The following is a 21945-nucleotide window of genomic DNA, read 5'->3' as shown; positions in this document are numbered from 1 at the left end:
TATATATATATATATATATATATATATATATATATATATATATATATATATATATATATATATATATATATATATATACATACACACACACATACATATAAATGTTTTGCCTTTCATTTCAATTTTAAAACAAGATGGGTTGTTTTAAAATGTGATCGTTTACAATCACTTTAAGCTTCAAGAGAACAGGGAATAGAAGGGGCGGGTGGGTATATTTTGGCACTCCTCGTCTCATACATGGTCTTGATAATTAGAAAGTTTATCCGTGGAGGTGCAAAGAAGTGGGTTTAGAACTCTTATTCCACAAGAAAAAGAACAGATAAGATCAAAGAAAAAACACTGACTAGAAATTAATTTCTCCTTATTTAGGTAAATATGGCAACACAACACAAGAAGCATCGATGTTCAAATATTTAACTTACATTTTACAAGTTCAAATTGATATTTTATTGATAGCAAAAAAAAAAAAAACATATCCCAATTTTCCCCCATTACTGCTATATCATATCATCAACCCTTCCAGCTGCTCATACAATAGCATTTCTGATGACCAAACACAGGGGCAATATTCACTGCTGATACTACAATTGTAAAATTAGCTCTGAAGATTTCTTCCATTGCCTATGTGGTTTCTTTCATTCTTCTTGAAAATGTTCTCTCTGTAAAACTGCAGTTCCTTGATGCTCTCTATGATATCATCCAGAGCTCTGAAAAGTAAAACACAACAAAACAAAATCATTCAATGTAGAGCAAGGACAGCCAACCACTGAGAGGTGGAGATCTATCTAAACAAAAACTTAAAAGATCACCAGGGTGTGTGCCATCATACCAGGAAATAAGGCAATACGAATACCTACATTTTTAAAAATTATTTCTTCCGTAACCTGTATAAAAACTGTACATTTACCCATTTTTTTTTTATTCCCTCCAGTCACCTGTTCTGTGCAAGGCTAGGATTCACACACACGTGGGTTGGGGGAGAATCTGTGCTAATCGCATGCTGCCCCTAGCCGCAGGCAAAAAACACACTACTCTTTTGCAAATGGGTGGGGTAGCCATTAATTCTTAATGCCACTCACACATTGCTGAAGGACACATGGTTTAGAGTGTTTGGAGACACGTGGGGGGGAAACACATCAAATTTGTTTGGGTATGTCATCGCACGAACTCATAAATGTCAGTTAAAGCAAAGCAGTGCCATATCGCGAAATGGCCTGGTCATTAAAGCAGCCAAATCTTCCGATGCAGAAGTGGTTAAAAAAATAAATAAATAAATAAAAGTTAAATTTTAGTGAAAAAAATTGGCGTGCATTTCATTTACATTTTTTTTTTTTTATGTCTGGAGCGCGATTGGTCACCCCCACACATCTAATAGTCAGGGTTCATCATCAAGTTATAACTAGTACTACACACCGACTTACTTGACTATCTGCCTGCCCAGAGTTTAGGCCCAACTGTCCGAGTTAAGTTCTGGTGTAAGTGTAAGTAAATATGTAGGTCAGCGTACAAGGGTCATTAGTATCTAGGGCAGCGTACAAGGGTCATTAGTATCTAGGGCAGCGTACAAGGGTCATTAGTACCTAGTTAGTAGTATGTAGAGCAGATTACAGGATTCAGCAGAGATTTCTCCCATATGCAGAGCTCTTCTTGTGTGCTTATCCCCGCCAGCCTTCCTCACTCACTTGCCCCAGATGAGGTCAAATACAAGTGGCTGCAATGGGTGGTAGAGGTGGTAGAGGAAGGCTAGCCGAAGCTGCACAATACACTTAGGTCGCTCCCTTGTGCCGCTCTGCAAGTGGGGGGAGGAGAACTTCAGAAGGAGGGCAAGGCAAATATGCAATTCTACCCATCACCTGCCAGCAATCGATGGGTTGCCGTACTAAACCTATGGAAAATAGATCACACAAACAAGTACAAATCAAGACCAAGTTACTCTAGCACTTTTTGGTAGTGTTGAAGCTTGTCTGTCCCTTCTGGCACTGACCACCACAGCAATGGCACAGAGATCAAAAAATGTAGTCTGTGTTCAAGATTTTATTTATACAAGTTCAAAACTCTACTTCTACCACAATTGCATGTACTTTGTGGTAAACTAAATACAGTCTTTAGATGTATTCAAAGGTGGTTTGTCATCCTGCAGCTCAGCTTAGCAATACCAGTATTTCCAAACCTTTTCCTGGGTCTGTTCACTCATCTGCATTCCATTTAATGTTAGTGAAATGTTATTTGCACCAGCATATCATTAGACTAATTCCAAGTAAAGGCTTCTGCAATTCAACTATGCAACACTCCTGTAAGGCATTGTGTTACATGGGTTTAATGCATTATTTCTTAAGGACCCCTTTAGCTGTTCACTTCTGCTTTGCAGTACATGCAAGCAGATCTCCCAACCCTGCTGACCTCAGATCAGTTTAAAAATGGGTCAGCTGGCTTGTGCTTTCTTGTAATATCAGTGAAGCACAATTCCTGCCTCATGGGAATACGGTACCATTATACTGCAAATAACCTGACCAATCCTATTTAATGTATTCATAAATGATCTGGAGGATGGGATAAACTGCTCAATCTCCATATTTGTGGATGATACTAAGCTAAGCAGGGCAAAAATTTCTACGCAGGATGTGGAAACCTTGCAAGAAGATGTAAACAAATTAATGGGGTGGGCAACTACATGGCAAATGACGCTTAATGTTGATAATCTTAAAATAATGCAATTGGGTGCTAAAAATACAAAAGCAATCTACTCACTGGGGGGAGAACCTCTGGCGGAATCTAGAAAGGAAAAGGACCTGGGGGTCCTAGTAGATGATAGGCTCAGCAATAGCATGCAATGCCAAGCTGCTGCAAGCAAAGCCAACAGAATATTGGCATGCATTGACCACTTAAGGACCGGAAGGATTTTCGCCCTTAATGACAGGCCATTTTTTGCAATACGGCACTGCGTCGCTTTAACTGACAATTGCGCAGTCGTGAAACATTGCACCCAAACAAAATTGAGGTCCTTTTCTTCCCACAAATAGAGCTTTCTTTTGGTGGTATTTGATCAACTCTGCGTTTTTTTGGCGCTATAAAACAAAAAGCGTGAAAAAAAAAAAAAGAAAAAAAAAAAAAAAAAAAAACACATTTCTTCCTCAGTTTAGGCCGATATATATTCTACTTGCCCCCTCCCAAAAAATACCATAATAAGCGTATATTGATTGGTTTGCTCAAAAGTTATAGCGTCTACAAAATTGGGAATAGATTTATGGCATTTAAAAAAATTTTTATTTTTTTTACTAGTAATGGTGGTGATCTGCGATTTTTTAGCGGGACTGCGACATTGCGGCAGACAGATAAGACACTTGACACTTTTTTTGGGACCATCGATCTTTATACAGCGATCAGAGCTAAAAATAGCCATGAATTACTGCCTGGGGAAGGAGACTGATCTCTGTTCCTAAACAGTAGGATCCGGAGATCCATCTCTCCTCCCCTGACAGAATGGAGATCACGCCACGTGCATTGGATCCGGTGTTGCAGTCACACTCCCCCTATAGCTCTTAAAGCAGATGATGTTCAGCTGCGCCGATTCGCTCAGGGGAGCCAATTTGCCACAAGATAACTGCAGTGGCCGGTCCTTAACAGGTTGAAAGGGGGATTAACTCAAGATAAACGAGAATTCTCCCACTCTACAAGACACTGGTCCGGCCACACCTGGAGTATGCTGTCCAGTTCTGGGCACCAGTCCTCAGGAAGGATGTGCTAGATCTGGAGAGGGTCGAGAGAAGGGCTACAAAGCTAATAAAAAGGAACTGGAGGACCTCAGCCATGGGGAAAGACTGCAAGCATTGAACTTATTCTCTCTGAAGAGACGACATTTGAGAGGGGATACGATTTCAATGTACAAATACCATACTGGTGACCCCACAATAGGGATAAAACTTTTTCACACAAGTGAATTTAATAAAACACGCGGCCAGTCACTAAAATTAGAAGAGAAGCGGTTTAACCTTAAAACGTAGAGGGTTCTTTGCTATAAGCGCGGCAAGGATATGTAACCCTTTTCCACGAGCAGTGTTTTCAGCGGTGGAGCATCGTTTTTTTTTTTTTTCTTAAGTTATTAGATGGGCATCTAAACAACCACAACATACAGCGATATATAATGTACTAGTAACATTAAAAAACACACACACACACACAAAAGGTTTGACCTGATGAACCTGTGTCTTTTTTCAACCTCACCGACTATGTAACCTTTCTTGGAGTTTACATAAATCCTAAGGGCATTTCACTTATGTTGTATTTTTGCTTTAATAGAGCAATATAGAGTCTAAGGGCACCCCTTTGAAGTTTACTTAATTTTATGCTAAATCTATACACTGCATGACAAATAATTCCCACAACAATACTAAAGCACAGCAGCAGCATGCCTATGGCTGGCTTTGACTGACGCTTCTGACTGTAGACATCCCTCATCAGATGAATCAAACATATACACACATTATATATACACACATACATATACACACACACACACACATACAAATTCCATTATAGATTTGTCAGTACAACTTTTATCCTATGGATTTATGCATCAAGGGCAAGTGGATATCAGTTACACATCGAGCAAAAGGAGATTTTATATTTATATGGAAAGCATAACTAAATACATAGCTCCAAAAATGTGTTTTCAATTTTATTTTTTATTAATACTTACCTATGTGAAGATGCTTTCTTGAATGCATGTTCGTACTCCACAGGATACCAGCGTCTAAAAAAGTAAAAATAGACAAAATAAAATTATATAGATTTTTCTTCTTCTTTGCACAGAGAAGAATGAATTAGAACTTCTGCCGTGTTATTTTTGCCATCTACGATACCACTGGGTGATTTCCTTGTTTTTTTTTTACTCCCAAGACACCAGGACAAGAAAGAGGGTGAGGCTCCCTGGGACAAAAAGAAGTTTCTAAGCTTTTTCCCTTGTCAGGGCTGTCATTATCACTACTCATTACAAGCAGGTGCATTTTAACTGGATATACTCAGGGTTTTTTTTTTTTTGGGCCCATTTACATTATACTAACTAATCAAAGGGATGATGGCGGCGGCGGCGTGCGAGGAGTGAGAGAGGTGAGAGTGGTGTGTGCTCTCACCGCAACGCTGACAGCTGATGCCTGTGCCCGGTTAACAGCGCTTTAAGCCGCGATGCCCACAAGAGGATAGGAGAGAGGAGGACGGATGCAAGCACACACTTCCCTAGCCAACTCGCTCCCATAGGCTGTTCTCACATGCCCTAAATACCTGGTGTTTTGCCCGTGGGGATTCTCCTTGTGTACTGGAGCGGAGGAGCTGCTGGTCGATCCGGGGCTGTGGAGGCGCTGCAGGGGGGGACTGCCTGCGTGGTCTTGTGAAATCCTGGTGAGTGTTCGGGAGACGAGGCGACAGCTTGACAAATACAGCGAAGCCAGTCTCGGCATACCAGGTAAAGAATCCTAAGCTAAGCAGCTAAGCAGTGGAATAAGCAGCGAAGGGAGACCTCTGGTGGCCATCTGCAATATTGTCTGGTATCTCCTGTATGTATCAGAGGTTATATATCAGTATGCGGAAAGTATTTGAGAGACATTCCTCTTCACTTAGTATAATATGTCTGCCAGCTGCCTATAGTGCTCCAAAGGGAAAATAGAAAGTGTGGAGGAGTGGAACTTATATTGTGTGAACTTTCACGTATTAACTTGCCAACAAATGTGTAAGATCTGACCAAGCTTGGAAAAAAAAAAAAAAAAAAAAAAAAAAAAACTGCCGCACCTGTTTTTATTGCTCTTGTTATTAAGAGAGGGGGATCCTAGCTGGACAGTGGGAATTGTCGGAGCTTTTGGAGGCCATATAACTAAAGTGGACCCCCACGGTATTGCGGAGGCTGCGTCGTGAGTACCCCCTCCCTCCCTCTTTCCCTGGAGGAGAAGAGAGGTATCCCTCTTTTTTTGTTTTTTGGTTATATACTGAATCAATTATGGCAGCAAGGAGGAGAGGGGGGAAGAGCTGGCAGGTCAAGAGAATGTTGGAACGCAATCTTTAAAGAGGAAGTAAACCCTAATGGGTTTACTTCCTCTTTTTTTCCCTGCAAAGGTAAAGCATAATGGACTACTATGCATCGCATAGTAGCTCATTATGTGTCACTTACCTGACACAGGAGCCAGCGAAGTCGCCGCTGATCCCTGTAGTCCGCCGCATCCATCTTGCTTGTGGCGTCTCGCAGCTCCGACCAATGACAGCGGCGAAGCCGCGATGACGTCACTCCCGCGCATGCGCACGGGAGTCGCGTCTCGCAGCTCCGCCTCTGCCATTCGGCGAAGCCGCGATGACTTCACTCCCGCGCATGCGCACGGGAGTCGACAAATTAGGCAAATACATTCTTGGATTTGCCGCATTTAGTGCGCCTGCGCGCCGCTGTCTACGGCGCATGCGCCGTAGACAGCGGTGCCCATTTTCGGGCAAATATCTCCTAAACCATATAGGTTTAGGAGATATTGCTTGGACCTACAGGTAAGCCTTAATCTAGGCTTACCTGTAGGTCAAAGTGGTTTGAAGGGGTTTACTTCCTCTTTAAGGTCAGCTAAGGATAAAGACAAGGAAAAGAGCTCCCAGGCCATGGCAACGGGGGCATCAGCAGCAGCAAAACTAGAAAAGTATGCGCATACTTCTGAACATACGCCAACTAAGGGAAAACAAGTAAAAACCTCAACAGATAGAAAGAGCCAAGGGCAATCAGGACTGGTAGGAGGAAAGAACGCAGTTAAACGGCGGGTACTGTAGGGAGATCCGAAACAGTGTCTATGCAGGACCATTTGATTAATGGAGAAGGAGAACCCACATTAAAGGAGGTGTTGGGGGCGGTTAATGTGTGTAAACAATCTCTAGTAGAGCTATGTGAACAAACAAGAGGCATTAAGGAGGAGCTAGCTTTGATGCGGCAAGAACTTCAAAACACGGCTGATAGGATAACAGCAGCAGAGGGGAGAATATCTCAGATCGAAGATGAGGTATACCCATTGAATCAAGAGGTCAAAGACCTAAAAATACAGATGGGGAAATTCGCAGGGAAATTGGATGAAATGGAGAACAGGCTCCGGAGGGACAATGTGAGGCTGGTAGGACTCCCGGAAAAATGTGAAGGCCCTGATCCAATTATATTTCTGGAAAATTGGCTTGTTGAAACCTTTGGAAGAGAGACTTTTTCCCAACAGTTCGCAATCGAAAGGGCGCATAGAGTCCCGGCTAGAACCCTAAACCGAGGGGGCCAACCTAGATCCATTTTACTGAAATTTTTGAATTACAAAGATAAAGCGGCTGTGCTCCGAAAGGCCAGAGAAATGGGTAGTATCACTTATAAAGGGGCCAAAGTTTCATTTTATTCTGATTTTTCTCCGGACTTACAGAAGCGCAGAGCAGAGTTCGCTGAAACCAAGCGCAGACTTCAGAAATTAGATGTTACATATGCTCTGCTGTACCCAGCCCGGTTACGAGTTGCAGCCTTGGGAGAGACTTTATTTTTTGATTCTCCTGCTGGTGTGTCAGCTAGGGTGGAGGAAAAGGGGGATCGGTTGATGAGGAGGTGAAGGGTTAGGGGGGAGGAAGGAAAGCCTCTTCCCCCCCTTATCTGTTTTTTTTTTTTTTTTCTTCTCTCTTTTTTTTTTGTTTAGTCCGTTTTTTTTCGTTTCTCCCTCCCTTTACTCTCCTTGCTCCCTTCTGCTCTCTCTCCCCCCTTACCCCTGACCTATGTTGTTGGGGGGGGGGGGGGGTTCGGACTGGGAGATATAGTGGGTACAATGCACTTGAATCACGGGCACAATGTATATACACATGCAACGGTGGGAGGTGGGACACTCACAGTATAAAGGAATAATTGAATGAAATTAGGAAGGGTAAAAAATGAGGCACAGGTTGGGTTTAAGGGAAGTTGGGTTAGGGAGGGGGGGAGGGGGGGGATGAGGTAGTATCTGAATGGGTGGGGAAGAGAAGGGAGTTTGAAGGTATGGGTGAGGTTGTAATGGTCACAGGAAAAGCCCCTAGGGGTAACCCAGAAGGGTATGGGGAGGGGTGGGGAGTAGGAACAAGGAATAAAAGGGGAAATATTGGACAGGAAAAGGGTGAAGATTGCACAGTAATAGAGGATAAATTAAAAATAACGTTGGGAATATATGAAAAGTTTATCTTTTCTCTTTCACAAAGGGGAAGTTTGGGACAGAATGGTATTACAATATTCAAAAGGACACACAAGGATACTAGGAACTCTAGTTTGAGTAGGTTTTTCCCTCTCCTTTTGTTCCCTCACATCTCGCAACTTTTTTTCAGAGGGGGGTATAGAGAACATCCCTATGAGATCAATTATAATATTGAGACAATCCCTTTTTCCTGTTTTTATTTACTGTTTTCTGGAAAGGTATGCAGGATAGAGTTATGAATATTGGCTCCTGGAACGTTAGAGGGATGGGTACAGCAGTTAAAAAAGCAGTGGTGTTTGATGCCCTCGAAAAATGTGATATCGGGTTGGTCTGCTTACAGGAAACGCATCTAACTGAGGACTCCAAGTTGGAGAACTACAGCAGGAAATTTCCCACTCAGTTTCACTCAGTCCACACCTCTTATTCAAGAGGTGTGGCTGTGTTGATAAGAAAAGAAGTAGCGTTTAACTGTCGGCAGACCAGCATCGATAAAGAAGGGAGATATGTATTTTTGCATTGTGTAATTGAAAATCTGGAGTATGTCATTGCAAATATTTATATTCCACCCCCGTTTAAACTGGATGTTTTATATAATCTAATGGAATTTATAGTAGGTAAATCTGGGATCCCAGTAGTAGCAGTGGGAGATTTTAACGAGGTTATAAATAAAAATCAGGATAGGTTCCCATCAGGGACAAATTTGCAGAGAGAGGGTGAGAGCCGGTTATCCAGGTTTATGCAAGAAGGGGGACTGATTTGTGGAGAGTTCGGAATCCAGACCTCCTACAATATTCGTGTTTTTCAAGCTCCTACTCCTCACTCTCAAGAATAGATTTAGTGTTGGGGAACGAAGAAGCTAACCAAGTGGTAAGGGAAATAGTATACCAACCCAGGGGGGTGTCGGATCACTCATTGGTGACGGTATCGATTAACTTAGAGGGGAGGAGTCCCTCGAAAGTATGGAAACTGAACCCAGTATGGCTTGAGATTATCGGAGATGCAAAGTATTATCCCAGCTAGAAGAGTTCATAGAGCTCAATAAGGATACCGCTGCAAGTGGAGTGATATGGGACGCATTAAAGGCCTACCTCAGGGGTATCCTTATTCAACAGGTAGCGAAAATTAAGAAAATATCTAGAGAATGGGAGAATACCGTTAAAAGGGAGTTAGTAGGAGCAGAAAGAGAATATATAGTAAATCCCTCCCCAGAGAAACGAAAGGTATGGTTAGATACACAGCAGAAGTATAAAGCAATGATTATTAGGAAAGCTGAGAACAAAAGACTATTTCAGAAACAAGTGGCGTTCGGGGAGGGGGAAAGTGTCGGGAAGATGCTGGCACACCTAGTGAAGACCAACTCCACGCCATCCACCGTCCCCGCCATCAGGACAGAGAAGGGAGAAATCTCAACTCAGAATTCAGTGATTATAGATACTTTTAGATCATACTATGCAAAATTGTACAGATCGCAGGGGATGAGGGGAGACGAGGAGATGGACACGTTTTTTGGAAATATTAAAGTCCCTTCCCTCACCGAGGAGGAGAGAGAGACAATGGAAGCCCCATTAACATTAGAAGAAATTCAATCTGCAGTGACAGCAATGGCTAACCAGAAGTCACCAGGACCAGACGGTCTTCCATTGGAAACCTATAAATACTATGGGAAAGTACTGCTTCCAGAGTTTCTCAGAGTATTAAATAGGGTAAAGGAGGAAGGGAGATTGCCTACCTCGATGACGGAGACAACGATAATCGTTCTGCACAAGGAGGGGAAGGATCCGTTGGAAACTAAATCTTACCGACCTATCTCACTTCTGTGCACGGACGCAAAAATACTAGCTAAGGTACTGGCGGCCAGACTGAATAAAATTATTTCCAGATTAATACACCCTGATCAAACAGGATTCATTCCTGGTAGATCAACTAGCATGAATATTAGAAGACTATACCTTAACCTACAGATACCAACGGAAAACATAGGGAAAAGGGCAATTATGGCTTTGGGATGTAGTCAAAGCCTTTGATAGTCTTGAATGGAGATACATCTGGCGAGTTCTAAGAGAATTTGGCTTTGGCTCCTCATTCATTGAATGGATAAAAATTTTGTACAATGGCCCTAGTGCTAGAATTAGGGTAAATAACGAGTATTCAGATAAGATATTATTAGAAAGAGGTACAAGACAGGGGTGCCCTTTGTCACCCCTGATCTTCGCCCTTGCAATGGAACCATTAGCCATTGCAATAAGATCTAATGCTGATATGGAAGGCTTTAAAAGAAAAGCGAGGGAAGAAAAGATCGCGCTATACGCCGATGATATTCTCCTCTATCTGGGGGACGTTGAGAAGTCAACCAGGCAGGGGATGAAAGTCCTCGGGGATTTTAGCAGCTTCTCGGGATTAACAATAAATTGGGAAAAATCATCTCTGATGCCTGTAGACACACTGGAGAGTCAAACTATATTGACAATCCCGCAGTTAGAAGTGGTGGAGAAAATAAAATATTTAGGAATATACATACAAAGTGATGTAAAAAGGTATATAAGTGATAATATCGCCCCCTTATTAGTTAAATTTAAAAATAAAATAGAAATCTGGAAGAAACTCCCTTTGTCGGTTGCAGGGAGATGTAATCTTATTAAAATGCTATGGATGCCACAGTTATTGTATCTGTTGCATAATTTGCCATTATGGATAGATATAAAGTGGTTTAAAAAAATAGAAACACTATTTAGAGAACTCATATGGAGCGGAGGTACCTCAAGAATAGGCCTACAAATTCTGCAATTACCGACAAGGAAAGGAGGAATGGCAGTACCTCACCCAAGAAGCTACTTCTTAGCCGCACAATTGCAACATCTGGGGACGAGCAATGAGCTTAGTGGAGATATAAATAGGAAGTTAATGATTACTGGGACACCTCATAAAACCATAGTAGAGGCCTTGGAGGCAAACTCATTCCCCTATAGAACCCCCACAATAAAACTTGCTCTAAAAGTATGGAAGGCAGTAAAAGCGATAAAGGGTCTGGAAGGGATGACCAAAGAAACCCCATTATGGAACAACCTGAACCTTCAGGAAATGGGAATGATAGAGAGGCACAAAGATTGGGAAAGTAGGGGGATTGACAGACTGGCCCAGTTGTATGAAGGAAATATAATAAAAACATTTAATTCACTGAGAATGGAATATGATCTACCAAAACACTCGTTTTATAAATATTTACAAATCAGACATGCATTATCGAAACAATTTGGTACATCGGGGCCAGTGTGGAGTAAATCCCCCCATCTATAAATAGATTGAAATCTGAAGATAGTGCAAAAGGGTTTACAGCAGAAATATATCCATATATTTGTGAAGGGAGCATAGAAACCCCAGATAAAACTTAAAAGTAAAATAAAATGGGAGGAGGAAGTAGGAACATTCTCAGATCAGCAGTGGATGAGGATACTGGAGGGGGGACATTTGATATCTGTCTCGCCAGCCCAGAGGGTGTCACACCTAATGCTGCTACATAGAGCCTATTATACACCGAAGAGGCTATACAGGTTTAGGCGAAGGGAAGATGATGGATGCCCGAGATGTCAGGCGACAGGGGATCTGATGCACATGTTCTGGAGGTGCCCTAAACTGTTCCGTTACTGGTCAGAAGTTATTGCTGATTTGAAACATTTGGAGTGTCGGTTGATGGGAACCCCAGAATGTGCTTATTGGGCCTGAATGAAGGAATAGGAGGGCCGGCCTGTATAAATAAAGCAGTAATGAGATGTATGTTCCAGGCAAGGAAGTTAATAGCGCAAAGGTGGCAGGCAAAAAACCCCCCCATCGGTAGCGGAGTGGAGACAACTAATAACAGAGACGATCTGGAAGGAAAAAGTAGTATATGTAAGGAGAGGGAATTTTAGGGAATTTAATAAAATGTGGAAACCATGGTTAGATAAGTTGGGCTATTTTAAGCTCTCTGCCCTATTCCCTCTTCAATTAGTCTTTCTTCTCTTTCCGATCGCTTAGGTATACTAATGGTTGGAATCTGTAACTCTGTACAAAAGTCCTGTACTTCTTCCGGAAATTTCAATCTAACCGTCTTTCCGTCCCTATGTACTATCAATGCTGCAGGAAACCCCCAACTATATTTAATATTAGCTTGTCTTAAATGTTCTAGTAATGGTTTTAATTGTCTTCTTCTGGATAATGTTTCACTTGACAAGTCCGCAAATACTTGCAAAGTTGTTTGCTCGTATTGCAACGGGTGTCTCTCTCTGAGGTTCCTCCATATTTTCTCCTTATCTGTATACCGATGGAATTTAACAATGACATCTCGTGGGGTCTCCTCCTTCATTCCTAGAGGCTTTCTAATTCTATGTACTCTATCGATCTTTAACTCCTCGTCCTCTTCTCGTCCTAGTAGGGGGTTAAATATTTTCCTTATTTTTTCTTCCAGTTTCTCTCCATTTTGCTCTGGGAGGGCTCTTATCCTTAGATTTTGGCGTCTATTTTGATTTTCCTGTGCTTCCATTTTATAGAAGGTATTTCTTTGGTTTATTTGCAGTGCTTTCACTTGCGATTTTAATTCTGCGATTTCTTGTGTTTGTTTCTCAGTTCTCTCCTCAGCCTCTTCTACTCTCCGCAGCAAATGGCCCAGATCCATCCGGACATTTGTAATCTCACTCTTAATTAAACTTTCCATCCTTTCAAACATTGCCATCATCTCGATCTTCGTGGGCATTTGAGCTATACTTCGCTGTTCTTCCCCGTCCCCCTCGTAAGTTTCCATCTCTCTCTCTGTTTGTGTTTCTTCTCTTGTTTTATCTCCTTGGGCTCCTTTTAACTTAGCCATTTCCTTTTTTGCGTTTTTGGTTGGCAAGGATGTTTTTTTTTCTACGTCTGGGCTTTTTTGGTTACCCTCTTTAGTTGTCAAGTATTTTTGTATTGAACTAGCGGTTACACTAGTATTTAAACTCTCCCTCGGGGTTTTAGATTCTGTTGTTTTATGTGATCTTCCCCTCATCATGTATCTTGTTCACTTGTCTTGTTTGACAAAATAGTTGTCCTGTATAGAGGGGAGTACCTCTCGGTTCCAATCTTTGCTTTTATTGGATTTGAATGGAGGGGCAAGGGGAGAGAAGAATATCCTGCCGTTTCACCTCTCAGGCACCCTAGTTTAGATGGAATACTTCTCTTCACTTTTGCTTTAAGAATGGAAAATTCTGCGACTTGATGGATTTTTTTTTTACTTTTTTTTTTTTTTATTAGGGCACCTGTAAAGATCCTGTAAAGGAACAATAAAAAATAAAAAAAACGTACCCTTCGTCCCTTTTTTCCGATCTCTATATAGCGTAAGAGGGGCGGGAGCACACGTAGAGAGAGAGGAAAAAAAAAAGAAAACGCATAAGGAACAAAAAAAAAAAAAAAAAAAAAAAAAAAAGGGGAATGTCCTTATACTTTTGCAGCTCTATTTCTACTTGATCCAATTGTCTAATCAGCTGCTATCCACCACATAATGGAAAGTTACTCTCCAGAAAATATCGCTCCAAGCTTATCGCATAGTTAAATCGCAGAGTTCATCATTTAATTTGCAGCTTAGTTCATAACATAGTTCATAACCTTTTCAGTCAGTACTAAGCTGTATCAATACTTAGTCCTTAAGTGAGCTTAAAACTCAGTACTAGTTTCAACTATCAGTTTAGTAGTTTCCAGTACTTCCAGCATTTAATCAATTGAGCCACTCCTGGATTCATAGTTTTCAGACAAAATCATTGCTCCATCAAGACCTCTCTTATGTCTCCAGTCACTTAACCCTTTCAGGCCCCCTAGTTTAGATGGAATTGAAAATTCTGCAACTTGGTGGATTTTTTTTTTTTGTATTTTATTTTGCTGGGGCACCTATGAAAATCCTATAAAGAACCTATGAAAAACGTACCATTCATCCCTCTTTCCCGGTCTCTGTATAACGTAAGAGAGGCGGGAAGATACGAAGGAAAAAAAAAAAAAACGCAGAGGGGGGGGGGGGAGGATTCGGAGGGAAGAAAAAAAAGGAATGTCCTTATGCTTTTTCAGCTCTATATTAGCTTAACCCAATTATCTAATCAGCTGCTATCCACCACAGGAAGGAAAGTTACTCTCCAGTAGATATAATGGAAAGTTACTCTCCAGTAGGTATCGCTCCGAACTTATCGCATAGTTAAATCGCAGAGTTCATCACTTAATTTGCAGCTTAGTTCATAGCATAGTTCATAACCTTTTCAGTCAGTACTAAGCTGTATCAATACTTAGTCCTTAAGTGAGCTTAAAACTCAGTACTAGTTTCAACTATCAGTTTAGCAGTTTCCAGTAATTCCAGCATTTAATCAATTGAGCCACTCCTAGGGTTATTAGGCAATCATTGACATTTAAACAAGTCCTCTCATTGGTACGTTCTTACAAACATTTCAATTCCGTAGCTCTCATAGATTCATAGGTTTCAAAAAGAATCATTGCTCCATCAAGACCTCTCTTATGTCTCCAGTCAGTTAAATTTTAGCCAGTCCCAGCTGCTGCATCTCTCCCTCAGTTAGTCATCAAATCTCTTTAGCTTCCACAGCAAACACAGTTCAAACACAGTTCACGATGCAACAGCGCTGGATAACCTAGGGGCTCTGGAGGGTAGTATGCAGAGCATAATATACAGAGGACACAAAGGCAGAGATAAGAGGGGGGGCGTATGGAGGAGACAGAGGGGAGGCCAGCAACCAACAGTCACTCGTGGGGTCTCAGGATCAGGTGTTTTCTCTTGCAGCCATTTTTTTGATTGAACCAGGGATATCTCTCACTTACCCCTGTTCAGTTTCCTGCATCCTTTACTGCTGTCCACCCCGATCTATCAGTCGCTCCTCCTTGGTCTCCTGATCCAATATCATGGGGAATAGGCATCTGCGGGGTCACCATGTGCTGTCCTCTAACACGGTGTTCTATCCCACTTCACCAGCATCTGCATCAGACTTGCTGCCATGGATCTCCTGCCTCCCCTTCCGTCCTCACAGACACCGCCTCGGGCTCCTCCCCCAGCTTTCCCACATCACATCCTCCCCCCTGGTAGGGGGAGAGGGGGGGAGGGGGGGCTGGTGTAATTTATTACAAAAGAAACAAGATGGGAGAGGTAAAGTAAATAAAAGTTAATGTGGGTATGGGTGAAAACGGGAAGAGCCTCCCTGGACTATCTGCTCCCTCCTCTCCCCCCCTATGTCTACCGGGCCTTCAAGGCCGGGGGGGAGTGGAGGGACACGGAATGCCGGGCTTGGAGCTTCACCCCAAGGGGTGAGGTACATATTCCAGGATGGGGATATATTCTGGATATAGGTACAAGGACCAAAGAGGGGTCTGGGAGGGTTGGGAGGAGGTTGGGAGGGGGGGTGGGAGGGGTGGGGGGAGAAAGAAGACCCGACAGCAGAGAACCTCGTTAAGTGAGAAAAGAGGAGAAACCAGCCTGACTAAAAGCTATGTCTATAGTTAATTGTTTGTCATATAACGTTAGGGGGCTAAATGAATCAGCAAAGCGGTTTAAAATTCTGAAAGAAATAGAACAATATGAAGCGGGTATAGTGTTCTTACAGGAAACCCATCTATCATACGAAAGCAAGATTAGAATATACTCCCCTAGGTTCCCGGTGTGGTTTTATGGAGATTCTTACTCAAGGAACTCAAAAGGGGTAGCTATCGGTATAGGACGGGAGGTATACTATAAAATAGAAGAAAGATTAGTCGACCCGGAGGGTAGATTCCTCTTTCTGAAGGGGAAACTATGGGGAGTAGACTATACCCTCGCTAACATATACTGCCCAAATAGAAGTCCAACGGTTTTTCTGAAAGGAATATTGGAGAAATTATGGGATTTTAAAAGAGGAAGAGTAATTATAGCTGGAGATATGAACTTTTGTATGAATCCGCAAATGGATAGTTCGTCCCGTGTGCAGGGGATTGGGAAGGAGCAGAGGAGAATAATAAAACACAGGCTATATCAGTACCAGCTTATGGATGTGTGGAGAACTATGCACCCAAGGATACGAGACTACTCGTTCTATTCCCCGGTACACGGGACGTACACAAGGATCGACTACTGGTTAGTGGAACATAGGGTTCTGGACGAGGTGATATCCACAGATATAGGAATTAGAACATTGTCTGATCATTCTCCAATATGCCTGAAGATCAAAATCCCAGGATTTCAGAAATCTCCTTTTTCCTGGAAATTGAATAGGGAACTGTTGGACGAGAAGGGAGAGGAAATAATTAGAAAGGAATTGGAGTTTTTTTTTACCACTAATTTAAATGAAGAGAATATGGAAAATATTATTCGGGAGACACATAAAGCTTATATAAGAGGGATATATATTTCACTAGGTACAAATAGGAAGAGAGAAGGTATTAAAAAGAGTAGAGAGTTGAGGGAGGAAATCCATGGATTAGAGCAAGAACATAAAAAGGCAAATGGCAGGGAAAGTGGACAGGTAGTGGACCTATTACATAAACTGGCTATGAAAAGAGAGGAACTCGGGGAATTAATGGAACAGGAAATGAGGACGATATATAATAGGATTAATAAAGAGAGATATTATAGCGGCATTAAAAATAGTAAGATCTTAGCAAAGATATTGAGGAAAAAAAGATCGAAGAATTATATAGAGAAAATATTAAATAAAGAGGGAGAGTCGGTCTATAAAACTAAGTAAATAGCAGAAGTTTTTAGAGAATATTATGGGCAGTTATATTCCGTGAGAAAAAAAAGAGACAGAAAAGCAAGAGATGAAGAGAAGGGGAAAAATCAAAGACTATATATTTCAAGCAAATATCCCTAAAATACCGGGGGAATTGGCGCAGGAATTGGAGAATCCAATCTCAGTCCAAGAAGTAATACAGGCAATAAAAGAGACCAAAGGAGGAAAGAGTCCAGGGCCTGATGGCTATACAATAGAATATCTAAAAAAGTTTGGAGACATACTAGCCCCAATTTTATGTGCATATTATAATGGACTAGGTACAAAATATGGACTGAGCGAGGAGGCCTCCACTGCGACAATCTCCACGATATTGAAAGAGGGAAAAGAGAATACAATATGCTCAAACTATAGACCGATCTCACTACTCAATACGGACATTAAATTGTTCGCAAAAATATTGGCCGCTAGAATAAAGAAGTTAATGCCTAGCTTAGTCCATGCAGATCAGGTGGGATTCATTGAGGGGCGAGAAGGAAAAGATAATGGAGTAAGGTCATTATTACTGCTTCAGAGGATGAAGGAGAGTAGAATCCCCAGTCTACTCCTATCAATAGATGCTGAGAAAGCTTTTGACCGAGTAGACTGGGGATTCATGATGGGTACCCTAAGGGGAATGGGGTTTGGTCCCAAAATTTTGAAGTGGATAAAGGCACTATATAACAGCCCCAAGGCAGTGGTAAGAGTTAATGGGGTACTATCAACAGCCTTCAGAATGAACAATGGGACTAGACAGGGGTGTCCGCTGTCCCCCCTATTGTTCGTTCTGGCATTGGAGCCACTCCTGGAGACGATAAGGAGAAACCCAGATATAAAGGGGGTTGAGATAGAGGGGGAAATACATAAGACAGCCGCATTCGCGGATGATATTCTGTTTTATGTATCCAGCCCACGAATCTCCATGCCAAACTTGTTAAAGGCTTTACAGGAATACGGAGAATTATCTAACTTTAAAATCAACCCAAGCAAGTCAGAAATCTTAAACGTAAATATAAATCCGAGAGAAGAACTTGACATTAAGAGAGAATTCCCATTTCTATGGCAAAAGGAAATTAAATATTTAGGGATTAAACTGACTGCATCAATAGAAAAAATGTACCTAATAAACTATATCCCCCTTCTAGAAGAATTGAGAGAAGAAATAAGGAGAATGAGAACAAAGCCCCTGTCATGGTTAGGAAGAATTAATGCCTTAAAAATGATTATTCAACCTAAAATCCTTTATAAATTTCAGCTATTACCAATATATATCCCCCCCCTATATTTTAAAATGATAAATTCTTTAATTTCTAAATTTATCTGGAACAACAAGAAACCTAGAATCCCACTGAAGACTTTGCAAAAGGGAAAAGACGAGGGGGGTCTGAATGTCCCAGACTTTAGAAAATATTACGAAGCAGCAGTGTTAACACGGGTGGTGGAATGGGCAAAATTAGAAAGTAAAAAAAAGATGGGGAAAAATAGAACACAGTTTATCAGGCACAAATTTAGGTAGAGAAATCTGGATTCCTTTAAAATATAGATCACTAGGGAAGACAACACCTTTGGTCACAAAAAATGTGTTTAGAGTATGGGAGGGAATACACAAACATAATAAGTGGAAATATAATTCCCCTTTAATTTATTTAAAAGATAATGATTTTTTTGCACCTGGTAAAAGTACAATAGGAGGGAAATGGATAAAACAAGATAATATGCAATTACGACACATAATTAAAGAGGGGAAATTGAAAACACTAGCAATATTACAGAAAGAAAATGATTGGATGGATTTGAATGAGTGGCGATACCTGCAGCTTAGACATTTCGTCTCAAGACTACCACAACCGCTTAGAGATGGAGAAAATTTGACTGCCTTGGAGTGGATATGTGAGGGGAAATCCCCAAGGGCAGGTATTGCCCAGCTTTATAAGGTCTTGAGACGGGAATGTGAAGCGGAGGTACCAACTTTCATTCAAAAATGGGAAGAAGAGATAGGAGCACGGGGTGAAAACCAAAATATAGAAAAAATATTGAAGATGGTGCACAGATCCACGGAAAATAGTAAGATGATAGAAACAAATTATAAAATTTTAGTAAGATGGTATAGGACCCCAGATATAATGGCAAAGTACCAGGAGGGACAATCTGGGAAATGTTGGAGGAATTGTGGACAAACGGGAAGTTTGGCCCATATATGGTGGGATTGTCCCAAGATTAAAGAATATTGGAGAGAAATAATAAGATATATAGAAGTAATAGCTAAAATACAGTTACCTGAGAACCCATGGTTATGCCTATTCCATGCAGTAGATACCCCAATTAAGGAGTATAGGAATTCCCTCACAAGCTCATTAATAAACGTGGCAAAAAGCCTGATTCCGAAAAAATGGAAAGAAATAGAAGCACCCAAAGTAAAGGAATGGCTAGGAAAAGTTGAGGAAATGTATAGTATTGAAGGGCTGGGAATGGAGGAAGAAAGAGAAAGAAAGAGATTCCATGTGAAATGGAAATACTGGAAAATCTTTAGACAATCTATGATTTTTAACGAGGTAATGGGTCGGTAGGGGTGGGGAGAGGGGTGGGAGGGAGATATTTTAGAAGAACTCGAGAAGTAAAGAAAGAAAACCAGGATAATGTGAAAAATTTAAGGGCATGAATGTATTTTGGTCCTATGGTTTTCTTTTATAATACTTGATTATGTTTTGTACGCAACTTAAATGAAAAATTTAAATAAAGAATAAAAAAAAAAAAAAAAAGATAAGTTGGGCTACACAGTATAAAGATTTGGAGAGAATGGCGACTGGAGGGAGGAAGGAGAGAGAGAATATGTGGTATAGGTGATAAGAAGTTAGAGGTATAGAGAGTAACACGGTCATAGTTTGTGTATGAGGGGCCCACTGCTTCTTCCTGTTATGTACGTGAAGGGGGGGGGGGGGGGGGGAGAGAAATGTTAATGTGGAAAACGGAGTGTTTAACTGTATAAAGTTTGTGAATGGAAAAATTATGAAAATAAATAAAGATTATATAAATAAATAAATAAAAAAAACTAATCAAAGGATTCCTCTAGATTTTACCTGCATAGTTCCTTTACAGTGCTCACATCGACGATCCTGTAATGCAAATGTCTCATAAACTGAGGCATATATTTGTTCAGAAATACTTTATCCACGTGCACGGAATTCCCTGATGAGAGAGTATTAAAAAACAATTGAAATAATTGGGTAAGTGTAGAGAGCCTTTTAGGTGACATAATACTGTTTACTCAAATATCAGGGTAAATTCACAAAGCTTTAACACAAGGTTAATTATCTTCATTTGTAATTTTTAAATACCATAAGACTCAACAAAAAGTAACTGCCACTTTTATCTTGGTTTTACTGTACTGTCCCAGTTCAAATATTTGTCACGTTTACTTTAACATAACAAAATGCGCGCGCGCGCGCCCCCCCCCCCAAAAAAAATAAATAAAAATAAATAAAAATAAAGCACCTACCAGCTAGAGGGCAGACACCAGGAGGTGTGTGCTGTCTAATAAAGGAGAGAAACTCGTACTCTGCTTGTGGTAAAGATATCTTACTGTCCCGCACTGCCTGAGTAAGGCCAGACTGTAACGAGAAGAAAGAAAAAACATGATCATTGATTTAAAAAACTGCGACTCAATCAGGTTAAAACATTTAAAATACTATGAATCCCTGCAGAACATTGTAACAATGTTAAAAGCACTGTTTTAAAACAATTACATATTCTCCATATTCATCAAATCGCTCTCATAAGTATGAGGTGGTTTATCACCAGTATGGCCAACATCATCCCACAAAGTTTATATGCAAGCACACAGTATATGCTCAGAAACATGATTCCTGTAATCACTGTACACCCTTTTTCTTCAGGTTATACTGCCACCTACAGGGTAGATTGGACACGGAAAAAAAAAAAAAAGTCTAGGATAACCCCTTCTACTATCAGCATGCCTCAATTCTGTAGCAAAGCAGTGCCAAGAGCACAATCATTAACACAAAAGGGTGGAGACCTGTGTCCCTCAATGAACTTCTGCAAAATACTTTTACAGGTGAGTACAAGAAGATTTTTGACTTGAATTTTAATTCAACCTTTAGTTTTCATATCTTGGGGTACAGTACATGACAGGCTGGATATTCATAGACCTTGAGTTATATGTTGGTACATTCAGAGGATTGGACACTGGCAAAGCTTTGCTGGACAACCCCTGGGCATAACCCTACCCCACTCCATGAGATCTCAGTTATTTATTAGCAAGCAATGGAGTGCAACACAAAATTCCTCTTATCCAATTGTACAGTACAAGACACAGGATGGGTATTCACAAACCCTGAGACGTCCCTATGCAATAAATATGAAGATTGAATAACAAGACAAACAGAACCATGCCAACTAGCCCAACAAACAAGGGTCAATGGCCTGAATTCAGAGTACTGCTGCAAGAGCTTTGCGGCTGAAAGCTGAATCCGCAGAAGCTCAATCATCCACGTGGTAGAAGGTGGAGAAGGTTCCAACTGAAGACCAGGCGGCAGCCTTACAAACAGAGGCCTGGTGTCAGAATACCTAGGAAATTTCAATCGATCTGTTGGTGTGAACACGCAACAGTGCTGGAGGTGTCCTATTCTTTACAGTATAAGCTCTTGAGATGAGCGGTCTTATCTACCTGGTAATCATGGATATTGAAGCAGGATGTCCTTTGCGGGGGCAGTTCCGCCCATTCCTTAAAATTTAAAAATCAGCAGATACACATACTGTAGCTGCTGACTTTTAACATTAGGACACTTACCTGTCGTGGAGTCCAGCAATGTCTGCACATAGCCGGTAAGGGAACCCGGCAGTGTAGACTTTAGGCTTCACAGCTGAGCACCTATTGCGCACTGCGCTCGCTCACTGGCATGGCAGCGGAGGAGGGGGGCCAAGCTGCTGACGTACTTTGCGGCGGCCTGGTCTCCCAGAAGTACCCACTCCCCCCTCAAGGTGCCAAATGTGGCACCGGA

The 21945-nt window shown here is 41.3% G+C and overlaps 1 protein-coding gene across 1 annotated transcript in view; it reads right to left on the bottom strand.

Annotated features, from left to right (window-relative positions):
- Positions 1-344: 344 nt before the first annotated feature.
- The window catches only part of REXO2 (RNA exonuclease 2), a 43318-nt gene continuing 21717 nt past the window's right edge, over positions 345-21945 (bottom strand). Inside the window, exons 4-7 of the mRNA XM_077456850.1 lie at positions 20424-20535; positions 20005-20113; positions 4697-4750; positions 345-707 (exon numbers count right to left, since the gene is read on the bottom strand). Coding sequence (XP_077312976.1) covers positions 596-707; positions 4697-4750; positions 20005-20113; positions 20424-20535 — 387 coding nt within the window. The 3' untranslated portion in view covers positions 345-595. The remainder of the gene's footprint in view (positions 708-4696; positions 4751-20004; positions 20114-20423; positions 20536-21945) is intronic.

The sequence above is a fragment of the Lithobates pipiens genome, unplaced genomic scaffold (genome assembly GCF_037356315.1).
Source record: "Lithobates pipiens isolate NorthernLeopardFrog02 unplaced genomic scaffold, aLitPip1_a1.2 Scaffold_27, whole genome shotgun sequence".
NCBI classification, from domain to species: domain Eukaryota; kingdom Metazoa; phylum Chordata; class Amphibia; order Anura; family Ranidae; genus Lithobates; species Lithobates pipiens.
Note: the sequence above shows the minus strand (reverse complement) of the source record. Positions and strands in the feature narration are given on the sequence as shown.